The sequence below is a fragment of the Macrotis lagotis genome, chromosome 2, assembly GCF_037893015.1.
Source record: "Macrotis lagotis isolate mMagLag1 chromosome 2, bilby.v1.9.chrom.fasta, whole genome shotgun sequence".
NCBI lineage: Eukaryota > Metazoa > Chordata > Mammalia > Peramelemorphia > Peramelidae > Macrotis > Macrotis lagotis.
The window spans coordinates 139,390,361-139,403,907 of record NC_133659.1 but is presented as its reverse complement, the minus strand read 5'-3'; the positions used below and the strand labels follow the sequence as shown (position 1 = coordinate 139,403,907).

At 35.5% G+C, this 13,547-nt stretch overlaps 1 protein-coding gene across 1 annotated transcript in view; it reads left to right on the top strand.

Annotated features, from left to right (window-relative positions):
• The window catches only part of WDR64 (WD repeat domain 64), a 189,447-nt gene that overhangs the window by 48,516 nt on the left and 127,384 nt on the right, over positions 1-13,547 (top strand). Inside the window, exons 5-7 of the mRNA XM_074220912.1 lie at positions 1,121-1,150; positions 5,867-5,977; positions 12,852-13,066. Coding sequence (XP_074077013.1) covers positions 1,121-1,150; positions 5,867-5,977; positions 12,852-13,066 — 356 coding nt within the window. The remainder of the gene's footprint in view (positions 1-1,120; positions 1,151-5,866; positions 5,978-12,851; positions 13,067-13,547) is intronic.

Below are 13,547 nucleotides of genomic sequence, written 5' to 3'. Positions count from 1 at the left end.
AGATAAGTGGGTTGAGGGGAGCAAAGAAACAAAATTAAAAATTAAGTGTGTGTAGTGCTTTCCTTTCTTTTCTCCATTTTCCTTTCAAAATCTTATTTTTTCCTATCTCCAAAGAGCAATATAACTTCAGTCATTTATTATATGTCTTGTGTTACCTTGAACAAGTCATTTACTTCTGCCTCAATTTGCTGAACTGAAAAATGGAAATAACATCTCATAGAGATGGCAAAGTGTGCTTAGCACACTGTCTTGTCCATAGTAGGCACTATATACACTATATAAACTATTTCCTCCCCTCTCCACTCTCATAACAAGCCCTAACCATTAATTAGACTATTAGTTCCTTAAGAATGAGGACAATTTTTTGCCTCTCTGAATCTCCAACTTAGAACAATGCCTGTTCCATAATAGACTTAAAGTAATTATTCAATTTCACTTTATTTTCAGTTTCAAATTCCCTCCATTTCCATTGATGAACTAAGAATGCAACTAAACATTTATAGTAGACCCTTAATAAATGCTTAATACTTCCTCAGTCACTTCTGTGACCCCTGTCAACTAAAGTCAATTAAACTCACTAAGTTTCAGTTTCTTCATCTGTAAAATAAGCATAATAGCAGTACTTATGTCACAAGGTTGTGAGGATCAAATGAGATAATATACTCAAAGATCTTTGCAAACCTCCAAATATTATATAAATATTGTCTATTATTATTATTATTATCCAGAGAACTTTTAAAAAAATATTGCTAGTTTAATCTCACTATAAATTTTTCATCACAGAGTCTCAAGTAACATATAGTTGTAACAGAATTTAAAGTAATGTGTTGCAGCACCAGGGAAATGAAGTACTTGGTAAAAACAATGAGAAATCAAGGAAGTAGTAGAAGAGGTGACATCAATATGTTTCAAGATAAGACTCTTAATTGCCTGACTTATCCAGAGAAAATTTGGTTACTCTAGTTTCTTGGGAGGAGGATGGGATAGGTTAGGGAGGAAGAAGAGAGATCCCCAAGGGGGGAAAGGAGGATGACATGAAGTGTCAACATGAAAATGACTGCATTCTTCTTAATTGCAATGTCTAATATACTTTTTGCATTACTTTGCTTTTTTCTTATAGATGAGGGTTCAGGCAACCATCAATGTTACAGTAAGTATTTCATTTCTTTTTTAATTAACTTAAAGGGGAGTTGGAAGATAGTTTCTTAGCAATAAATTGAAAGCACCTAGAAATACAAAAATCTTCCTATTTTGCCATTTTATATCGGGAGTATCAGAGCCCAGTCAAAGCAAGGTCTCTCATTGTGCATCTTTACTGGAACTATGAAATGAAGTGACCAGGAAATGTAAAGAGGCCTTCAATCTTGCCCAAAGGGTCAAGCCTATATCTTCTTTTTGTGGGGAATTAAATACAGAGCAAATCAAAGTCCACTGACAAAGAATGCCAATCATTTAAACACATTTACCATGGTTTGCAGTGAATGAGTGAGTCATCACAAAAGATCAGAATTGGGGAAAATCCTAATATACTCAATTCATTCTTAATTATCTAGAAAACTAGATAGGACATATTTATTCTGTAATTAATATGGTGACTCTATAATTGGAACAGTAGGGGAGGAATTATTTAAATAAGTTGAAAAATATTTAAAAGCCTCTTGAATTTTAAATTTGAAAACAAAATTATTGGTCTGATTCTCTTCCTTGGTAGGACAAGGGATGCTGCTATAAAATCATAGACTTATATTTGCTATTAGAATTCTTCCATAGCTTCAAATAGGGCAGGAGAGAACACATTTCCTTCTATACTCTGCCAAGGTACAAGAGGTGAGAAAAAGATAGTGGACCTGATATTGAACTTAGCTTAAGGAAGTTGGATTCATGGTTTATCAAAAACAATGTTGGGCTTGGAATTAGGTGTTCTATGTTTGAATCTGCCACTGATATACTGACTAGCTAGCTATGTGACCACATTGGCAAATTCGTTTACTTCTCTGAACCCCATTTTCCTATCTTTAAAACAGAAATTGTAATTCTGGAAATATTTAACTTCAAATGGTTGCTTTGGAAAAAAATACTTTGTAAATCATGGAATAATATTTGCACATATATTTTTATTTTAGTCCTGATTCTCCCACTAATTCTTTGATTTGGAATTAACAGTGCATCAATCAACATTTTAAGTGCCTATTATGATCTAATATATGTTAATCTCTTGCTAAGTCACCTAAACGCTCTCATCTACAGTTTCTTCAACCAAAAATGTCTAGATTATTTTCTTTATTCATAAAATGAGGAGTTTTGATGAAGTGAGGAATTACATTGATGTGAATATACATGATATTTTTTAATGAGCAATTAATCAATGCCAGTTCGATTAGCATTAGTTGTGTGTCTACTATGTATAAGAGACTGAGCCTATAAGACAAAAATGAAACAGTCCCAGAAAGGAAATGAGATATTATTGGGAGAAAATAACATGCATATCAGTAAGCATATATGAATGAGAAGTAGAGAAAATATAAAGGGATTTTGAGGTGATTAGAAGGTAATAGGGGAGTGTAACTAGGGTGACTAGGAAAGATCTACTGTAGGAGAGGACAAGGCTATGAGGTGATGGAAAGCAATCTAACGAGACAGGAGCTGCCTGGTCAAAGGCATGGAAAATCTGCCCAAATAATATCCAGGAGGCAGCTAGAATTTGTGTTTAAATGAAAGTAAGATGAGATTAGCTTGAAAGGTTAGGTTACAATCAAATTGTGAAGAATTTTAAATAACAGTAGCTAGCAATTATATATTGCTTTAAGGTTTGCACAGAGCTTTTCTGTGTGTGTGTGTGTGTGTGTGTGTGTGTGTGTGTGTGAGTGTGTGTGTGTTTGTGTGTAGATGATTTGATCTTCACAATAAGCCTGCAAAATTGATATTATAGATTTTATAGATGAAGAAACTGAGGCACAGAGAAGTTAGAGTGGCTTGCTCAGGGCCACACAACCACTAAATGTCTGAAGCAAGATTGAAGTTAAAATTTCTTCACTCCAAGTCTTGTGCTATATCTTTTATAAGGTTGAAAACAAAGTATTTGTAGAGGCAACAGAAAGCCACAGAATCTTCTTGGACAAAGGGGTGATAGGAGTGATAGTTCTAGGTTACAGTACAGAATAGAATTTATGTTGAATGTGGATGACTCTGCTCATTGTAGTGTTATCATTTTTGCAGTTATATTTTGCCTAGATGTAAAATCAAGTTATATTGTTCATTTGTAGTAACTGACAGTCTATTAAATCAATTCTGGGGTTTTCAATATTACATTGAATACATCAAAAGAGAAAGAGGAGAAGAAAAAGAGTAAGAATAGAAGGTAGAGGTAGCAAGAAGAGGAGGAAGATTCAATCAATCAGTTAATAAACATTTATTTAACATCTATGTGTATACACTGTACTAAATGCTGATACAATAAGAGGCAAAAGCTAACCCTGCTCTTAAGGAACTTATAATCTAATGGGGGAAACAACATATAAATTAATGTAGATAGAGCAAGCAATATAAAGGATAAATAGTATTTAACAGAAGGAAGGCAGCAGAATTAAGAAGCCCTGAAAAGATTTCTTCTAAAAGACAAGATTTAGTTAGGACTAAAGGGAGGTCACTAGGTAGAGTTGAGATGGGAGAACAGTCCAAGTATGAGAGACATACAGAGAAAATGCCCAGAGAGACAGAATATCTTGTTCATAGAAACAGTTCAAAGGTCAGAGAGTACATGAAAGAGGGTAAGGTGTATGAAGACTGGAGAGGTAGGAGGGCTTTCTGTAGATGATCAGGAACCACTGGAGTTTATAGAGTGGGATGGGAGGTGGGCATGAGGTGGTCAGTCTTTTGCTTTAGGAAAATCAGTGGCAGATGAATGAAGGAAGGATGGGTTGAAATGGGGTAAGAATTGAGACAAGTGTACCTAGCAAAAGGCTTATTGAAATAGCCAGATGTACAGTGATGAATCTGCACTAGAATGGTAATCAACTCACCTAGGATAAAAAAAGCTTATATTTGAGAGATATTGCAAAGGTGGAATCAATAGTCCTTGACAACAGATTGGATATGGGGGTGGAGGCGGTGTAAAAATTATTGAAGCCTGAGAACCTGGAAGGATGGTGTTGTTTTCTACAGTAATAGAGAGGTTAGGAGGTGTTGAGGAGGAAGGAGAATTTAGGAGGAAAGATGAATCCTATTTTGGGCTTAATTTAAGATGTTTATTGAACTTCTAGTTTGAGATGTCTCAAAGATAGTTGATTTGAAGTTAGAGACTAGCAGAGAAGTTGGGGGCAAGATAGGCAGATTTAAGAAAATTCAGCATAGATCCAGAGGAAGAGCAAGAAGAAGAAAAAGAGGAGGAGGAGCAGAAGCAAGAGGGGAAGAGGATGGAGGTATAAGAAGAGAAAGAATTGGTATATGGTTCTCGTTTGTTATTGCATTCCATGTTCGATTATCCCCAGAGATCAAAAGTGAAAGGAGACAGAAATACTAACTCTGCAAGTTGGAATAAATTAATTACTAAGCAGAAGAAAAAAAATGTGGACTCGGAATCCAGAACTGACCCCCTTCTCTCCATATTCAAATGATTGCCAAGTTTTGTTGATTTTATCTCCCCAATAATTCATGTATCCACCCTCTTTCCTCAACTCACATGGTCAACCACCTACTACAGGTTCTCATTGTTCCACTTAACCTAGACCTTTGTAATTCCATCCTACTTGATCTCCTTCCTTCCCCTCTCCTTTCTTTAGATCATCCTGCATATGGCTGACAAACCTAAATTTCCAAAGCGCAGACATAACTCCCCTCCTCAAAAGCCTTGAGTATTCTCTATTGTTCTATGATAAAATATACTCTCTGTCTGGTGTTTAAGGTCCTATATAATCTAATACTGCAGCTAAGAGGAGTGCTGGGCCTGGAGTCAGGAAGATCTGAATTCACATCTGACCTCAGACACTTTTTGATTGAGTCACTTAACCCTGTTTGTCTCAGTTTCCTCATCTGTAAAATGAACTGGAGAAGGAAATGGCAAACCACTCCAGTATCTTTACCAAGAAAACTGCAATTGGGGTCACGAAGAATCAGACACCATTGAAATGGCTGAACAATAGCAACACAATAATCTGATACTTCTCTGCCAGTCCAGCCTTTTTTTCACATTATGCTCCTGAATGCTGTGTGCTCCAGCCAACCTAAGCTAATAGTTGATCCCCAAACTTAGCCTTCTATCTCCTACTTCTGTGTACTTGAAAATGTGATTTCCCATCCCTAGAATACCACCCCACTTCATCTCTCCTTTCAGAATCTCCATCCTGATCCAATGATGAACTACATTGTTACATCCCTTTCTTTTCTCAAATATTACTAAAGCATCTGACTTAAGACAAGGCAGTTGGGTAGGAAATAGAACACTGGCGTGGAGTCAGGAAGATCTGAGTTCAAATCCAGCCTTAGACATTTAATAGTGGAGTAATCCCAGGACAAGTCACTTGATATCTCTATTTGCCACAGTTTCCTAATGTATAAAGTGAGAATAATATCAGTACCTACCCATTCCCCCAGAGCAGCTGTGAGGATCAAATGAGATAATAATTATAGAAAATTCTATTTAAATGCTGTTATTCTTAGTATATATATATATATATATATATATATATATATATATATATATATATATAATATATATATATACATACATACATATACTAACACATAAACAAAAGCTCTTTGGAGTCCTCCATAATTTTTCAATGTACCAAGAGGATACTGAGTCCAAAATGTTTGAGATAAGAAGTGTAAGATGAGGTTAAGTTTAAAAACCCCTTGTATCTCTTTCTAGGATACTTCTTGGATTACAGGATGTGATTATCTCCCTCAACTAAAGCGTATTGTTGCTGTCACAGAAAGAACCATCATCATCTGGGATCACAAATCACAAGGAAATAGTCAGGTACTATGCCAAGAAAGCTTCAGGGACATGAGCCCATTTTAATTAGCACTGTTGGTAGTTAGATATGAACTTTCCACACTATGGCTATGTTTAAGCCAATCTGGAAGAAGAGAGAGAGCAAGATGGCAACATCAATCCTTTCAGTCTCTTACTTTAGTGCTTGAATGTTCTTTCTGACTGCATATTTTTTTTTACATTTTACTTTTTAAATTATTTTTTAATTATTTAGAATTTTCTTGGATAAGAATGTTATTAAAATCAACTGCCTAACTTTGTTATCAAAAACAGGGTGGGGAAGAAGCATTTCTTCAAGCATTGCAGGGTTGCCACTGGAGGAGCATATGAAGCAGTTACCTCTCTTTGGAAAGCTGAGAGGTTATTATCTATCTAAGTGTTCCTGTCAGATCTAACAATCTAAAGGAGAAACCAATACATTTAAAAGAAAAAGCAAGGCAGCGGGTAGTACTGCGTTAATTGTGTAGCACAGATTATCTTGATAATTACAGCAGTGAGTTTGAGTCATAAAGGAAGACTGTGGGAGAGGTAGGACTTGAACTGATATTGGGTTTTGGGTTTTGGGGGTTTTTTTTTTAGGTTTTTGCAAGGCAATGGGGTTAAGTGACTTGCCCAAGGCCACACAGCTAGGTAGTTATTAAGTGTCTGAGGTCAAATTTGAACTCAGGTACTCCTGACTCCAGGGTCAGTGCTCCTTCCACTGCACCACATAGCCGCTTGAACTGATATTGTTGCAGGATAGAGAGCATTCAGGTACCATTTAACTCTGACTCTTATAACCCTTTTGACCTTGGGCAACATCACTTAACCTTCTTTCATATGTCTCTTTATCTGTAAAATGAGGGGGTCAGAGTCAATGACCTCCAAGATCTCTTCAAGCTCAAAGATCCAATGAACTATTGGCTAGCTTTCTAGTGGATCTATCTTATGTGCAGAAAGAATATGGGAAAACATGCTTATTTTATCTAGGTCAAGATTTCAGAATGTTAAGTGGTAACTGGTATTGACATTAACATTTTAAAGGATAAGCTTGCTTCTTCCTGAACATTGTGAATAGGAATATCATTGTGTCTGCCTGAATTATGGTCACCTAGCAAACCAAGTTCCCATTGCTTTAACATTTGAATATTTTTCTTGTGAAATTATACAATGAACCAAGTTACAGATTTTTATTTTCTAGTTTATCCTCAGGTTTCTGTCAATGATGATAGTGATGCCTGTCATCTTTATACATTTCCCCTAGACATTTCCTTATCTAGTCCAAGGGAATGCTAATCTCAGCAATGTTTCATTATACATAACAATGTATAGCAGCATTCTTTGTGACTACAAAAAACTGGAACCCATGTGCCCGGTGAGTGGAGAAGGGTTGAAAAAAATTTCACAAATAGCAATGTGATGGAAATTTTCTATCAGGTGTGATCAATACGAAGAATTCAGAGGAAACAAGGGAAGATTTATATGAAACTATCCAAAGGGAAGTTACAATTATACACAAAAAATACAGTTTGTGGATATATATATATGTATGTATACATGTATATGTATATTATATGTATGTGTGGATATACACTTATATTCAACATTGTGGTCACGTATTTTAATGACTATAATAAAAATGAAGCAAAAGAGGTTAGTTGCCTCTAATCACTTCTCCAAAACCTCATTTTTGCTCTCTCAGATTTTCAGTGTTAAGTAGGACAGTTTTCAACCCCTGGGTTCAAAAGGCATCAGAACTCAGATGAAATACAATAAATTGATGAGCATTTATTCGTGGCACAGTAGATTGAGCTTTTGGACCTGAAGTCAAGAAGACCTAATTCCTCTTGGATACTTACATGCTGTGTGACTCTAGACAAGTCATTTAACCCTTTTTTGTCTCAGTTTTCTCATCTATAAAATGAGAATAATAACACCTACTACCCAAGCTAATTGTGAGAATCAAGCAAGGCAATAATTGTAAAGCATAATGCTTAGTATAGGGTAAACACTATAGAAACACTGGCTATTCTTATTGTTGTTGTTTTACTATATCACTAATGATATACCAAGCTTTGTACCTAGTTCTGGGGAATCTAGAGACAAAAATTGAAATGATTGTCCTCAAGGAGTTCATTGTTAGTACAGTTTGGCTGAAGTTAAAAGATACAAATTCCCTTCCCTCATGTATATCTGGAGTAGAGATTAACCTTTTGGGTTTTTTTGTTTGGTTGGTTTTTGGGGGGTTTTTTTTTTTAGCAAGGCAATTGGGGTTAAGTGGCTTGCCCAAGGCCGCACAGCTAGGTAATTATTAAGTGTCTGAGACTGGATTTGAACCCAAGTACTCCTGACTCCAAGGCCGGTGCTTTATCCACTACGCCACCTAGCCACCCCTTTTTTGTTTTGTTTTGTTTTTTGAGAGATTAACCTTTTAAAGGGGACTGTTTAGGTGTATCTATTTCTATCAAATCAAAGTTCATCAATCATATCTTTAGAGTTATGTTTCAGGCAGGTTACCAAGTGAATCTGAGGCAGGAGTCTAAGCAATAGAATTTTAAAAGCATTCTGACACTAATGCAGACAAATGAAGTGCAACCCAGAGAGCCTACTGGGAATCCAGCACCTCACCATCATGTGCATGCTGTGTGTAGCAACCTCATAGAGCACTATCTAAACATGAGGTTGGAAAGTTGGAAGTTTGAGGGAGAGCAGAAAGGACAGCCATTATTTAGTCTAAGAGGAGATTTAATTGTGGTCAAAATATATAATTTGTTTATGCAAAAATTTTCTGTGACTTCCTCTCTTTGGATACTTCCTCTACTGAGTTTGAATGTAGTAATAATGCTCTTGGAGAACAACTGCGTGTGAAGATGGTGATCTTGTAACTAACCTGGTGAGGAACTTCTTGGAGCTCAGTGATGCTGGTTCATGAACAACAATTATGAAGCCTCTAGTATTGAACCTGCAGTGGAAACCTTTCCAGTTTATTAGATCCTTCCTCTGTTATTCTGCTTCTCAGCACATTGTTCTGTCTCTTGTCTGCACTACTCTTAATTCCTTGGGTAAATGGGTCTATATACATATATAGGTATATATTTCTACATATGTTCTTACAGATATGTTCCTATATATTTATATATTATATATATATAATTTCACTTACTATCATGATAACCTTTTTTTCATAATTATACACATTTTATAGATTCCTCACCTCAAAAAGATGAACTGATTTGCTCAAAGTAACCTAGGGAAAACTAGAACCAAAAAAATCAAACCCAAATAAATTGATTTCAAATCTAGTGCTATTTATATTTATATTATTATTATTCTGTAATGAAGTATTTAATATATTTGGTCTACTATTTTTATCATCATACCCAAAGGAAGCTTTCTAAATTTTCATAACATGATGAAATGATGGTATAGTATGATAACTTTTTATCCCACATGTGATATTTAAGTCACTGTGGTAGTGAGAACCATACAAATCAGCCTATGTGTTTCTTCCCTTAAGCCTAGAAAGACAGTATTTCATTTTATTTTTTCATCTAGAAAAGGATTATTATATTTGATTGCCTCTCAACTCAAACCAACAACCAAATGATCTCTTCAGAGTTTTTCCTGGTTTGATCTTCCAATCACAAGGACACAGGGTTTTGAGTGGGGGCATTGAATAGCTAAACACAAACTGCTAAGGTCTACAATTTAACTAGGGAATGAAATAAATATTGCTCAATATATAATATATTATATAGTCATTATGCAACAATTGCCTCTCAATCAACAATCCTCCCCACCATTTATACATAGCTTCTGGATATATATGTATGTATGCATGTATGTATGTCATGTATGTGTAGATATACACATATATTCAACATTGTGGTCACATATTTTAATGAATATAATAAAAATGAAACAAAAGAGGTTAATTGCTTTTAATCACTTCTCCAGAACCTCATGTTTGCTCTCTCAGATTTTCAGAGTGTTAAGTAGGACAGTTTTGAACCCCTGGGAACTGAAAGCCCCTGAAAGGCTTATAGAAAAGGATTGCTTTTCTGGGGAAAAGTAAGCAAGTTATGTGCTTGTTGTTTAGTCATTTTTCAGTTATGTTCAATTCTTTGTGACCCTATTGGGGTTTTCTTGGCAGAGATACTGGAGTGGTCTGCCATTTCTTCCAATTCATTTTACAGATGAGGAAACTGAGGCAAACAGTTAAATGACTTATTCAGGTTCATATAGATAATAAGTTTCTGAGATTGGATTTGAACTCACAACAACTAATTTTCCTGACTCCAGGCCCATGGCTCTATCTGCTGTGCTGTCCAGCTTCCCATAAATAAAAATAGGCACATCATAAATATAAATATAAAATGAATAAATGTAAATCTATACAAAAGTTGGGCCCAAGCTACATCTTTAAGGAAGAGGATGGGCTAATCAAGAAGAATGGATTCTAGGCATATGGAATAACTTGTGCAAAGACACAAGAGATGGGAAATGGGGGAATATTGAAAAGTCCTGTTCAGCTGTATCAACAGAGTACAGGAGAGACAATCACGTCCAGTGATGCTGGAAAGATAGGTTGGGACCAGGGGTATGTTTGACTTTGAAAGATAATCAGAAAAATTTCTATTTTTGTCCACTGAATTTGAATGAATAGAGGAGTCAATTGGTCAGATCTATGCTAAAAAAATGTTTCTGGCAGGACTGTACAAAATAGATGAGAGAGGTGATAGACAGTGCAGGGAAACCAATTAGGAACCTGTTGGAATATCAGAATTCTAACAAAGATGGTAACTATAGGTAACTATGTGAGTGAAAAGGAGATAGATGTGAGAGCCATTGTAGAGATAGCAAGACTTGGTAACTGATGAAATATGTCAGAGAGAGGGAGAGAGATAAGTCTAGGATAATACTGAAATTCTGAACCTAAGAGACCTTGGTGTTGTCTTGGATAGAAATAGATAAGTTGGAAAGAATGAGTTTAGTAAGAAAATTCCTCCACATCTTGTTTGCTGATTCTCAATAGATACTGGTTTTGCATCTCCAGTCTTAGCTCCTCTCCAGAATCTGAGTCACCTCTTTGAGTGCTGCCTTGATTTTTTTCCCTCTGCAGGAACCACAATTTCAGGGGTGCACTGGTTGTGATCTCAGTTCTTTCTACTCTGATTGCAATCATTGACAGATAAGAATGTCAGACCATGAGAGTTTATAATTGTACTGTTGAAATCTTACTCCCCAGATTTAGCAGAAGTCTAATTTGAACTCATGAAGATGAGTCTTCCAGTACTATATTCACGGTGCCACCTAGCAGAGATTATTCAGACTGCATATGCCTAGACTGATCTCTCAAATGGTAAACATCAAGCTTGCTTCCAATAGTATTTACCTATCACTCCAATTCTTCACATAGTGAGCAGCAAGTATATCTCAACAGCAATGGAAGGAAAAACTAAGGCAGTCAGTTTGGGACATCAGTGACCAGATCTCATTAGTCTTATTAAATAGCTGCTTGCCTGTTGTGATCACATATTCCCTGAATCTCATAATTTCATTTTCCCTCTGAAGGAATTTCTGGGGTCTCTGAATCTCCCATTCAGGTGAAATTGCCACAAGAATACCTATGACAATAGACAAAAAAAATAATTGAATTTAGAACAAAAGGAAATGGTTCAAATGAAAGTGAAAGAGATTTCATGAAAAAACATTTCCATATATATATATATATATATATATATGGAAATGTTTTATATATACTGAGAAAGACTGGGAAATCTCCTTTTGTTCAGTCTATATTTTTTATTTGCTTTAGTCTGAATTCTTTCTGCAAATTTGCATACTAAAATAAGAAAAATCTGAGAATTTTCTTTTTTGTTTCTTTCCTGATTAAAGCTCTATAGGCTTTCCTATTATATGCTGAATTTTTTCCTCTATAATTCTCTATATGATATCCCAAAATCTTAAGGTTACTATCTAAGCAGGGCAACTAGTGAATGAGCACTAGGCTTGGAATCAGGAAGACATCTTCATGAGTTCAAATACAGTCTCAAACACATATTAGCCATATGAATCTGGGTAAGTCACTTAACCCATTCACCTCAGTTCAATCATCTGTAAAATAGACTGAAGAAGGAAATGGCAAATGGGGTTCTTAGGAATCAGACACAACTGAAATGACTAAACAATAATCTAGCCGATCCTCATTATGACAACAATCTAGTCAACCAACTTCCCAGGATGACTCTCTATTCTATGCCTGTCAATTTTTGTACTTTTCTTCACATCATCATTCCTGCCTTTGTGTCATTATCCATACTTTTTAACCCTGCTACAGTATGCTCCCTCTTCTTCAGATGAGAGCATCAGTCTACTCATCCTTCAAGATCTACCATATATCCTGTGACATTCACGAAGCATTCATTAGCTATTCTACTTACATTGATGATCTTTTTTGAATTCAGCATGAATCATCTGTACCACAGTTTAACACTTAATTATATACTATCTTGTATGTAAAGGCATGTTATTATCCTCCTCACTGATAAGAGAAAAGATGCTCAAAGGTTTATCAATTTCCCCCAAAATCTCAGAACTAATCACAGCTCTAAAAATCACATTGTATGTGATTGTTTTTCTCTTTCCTACAAGATTGTAAACTTTTTTGAAGTCAAGGGTAACATCTCATATTTCCATATCTTATTAAAAATACTGTTAAGATACTGATTGATGAATGTTCACCCAACATTTCTTTTGCCTCATGAGTCTATTCATCAGAGAACTTTAGAAAGTTTAGCTTTTGGTCACTAATAGGAAAAATCTGAGGTGAAGGGGAGCAATCATTCAAAAAGAATAAAATCTCTTCTCTACCCTCTAGGATAACTGTTTTGTCATAAAACCAATGGATCACTGCCTTCTGTGTGTTTGTGTGGTGCCTCCAATAGACCAACTGTGCAAAGATGACATCCTAATAGGAGATGATGATGGCTTTGTGAACAAGTTCACTCTAAACAGTGATGACTTTGGATTTAAGCAATCAAAAAACAGAAAGAAAACACAGTCCCAGGTCCTGGACTCCAAGAACTTCAAGAAGTAAGTGATTGAATTAGGGGTTAATTATTTTAATAGTTTTAATCAATATGCATATGATGACATATAGTCTGAATATTTCAAAGAGATTTTCTAAATATACTTCATTGATTTTGGCCAGCATTATTCCCACTTTTAGATTTGACTTGATTTTTTTGTTGTTTTGGTTTGCCACAAAGATTGAGCAAGAAGTAAAATTTGAGCAAGAAGCAAAATATATATAATATATATTCTTGGTATAAACACACTTAAAATTGGTTGGGATTAAATACTATAGTGGGAAAGACTTTTGTTCTAGCCAAGAATTGAGTCATTGAATTTGGATTGTTTTACCATCTTGGTACTAAAAGACTGTTTTCCTTTGATGAGAGGGATGCCCATAAGGTGTCATTTTTTGACTAAAATAGATTTTGTGCAATATGTTCTCTAGCCAACATGTGCTTAAATGGGAGGCTTTCCCCTGCCTCTATGGGCAACATGTAGC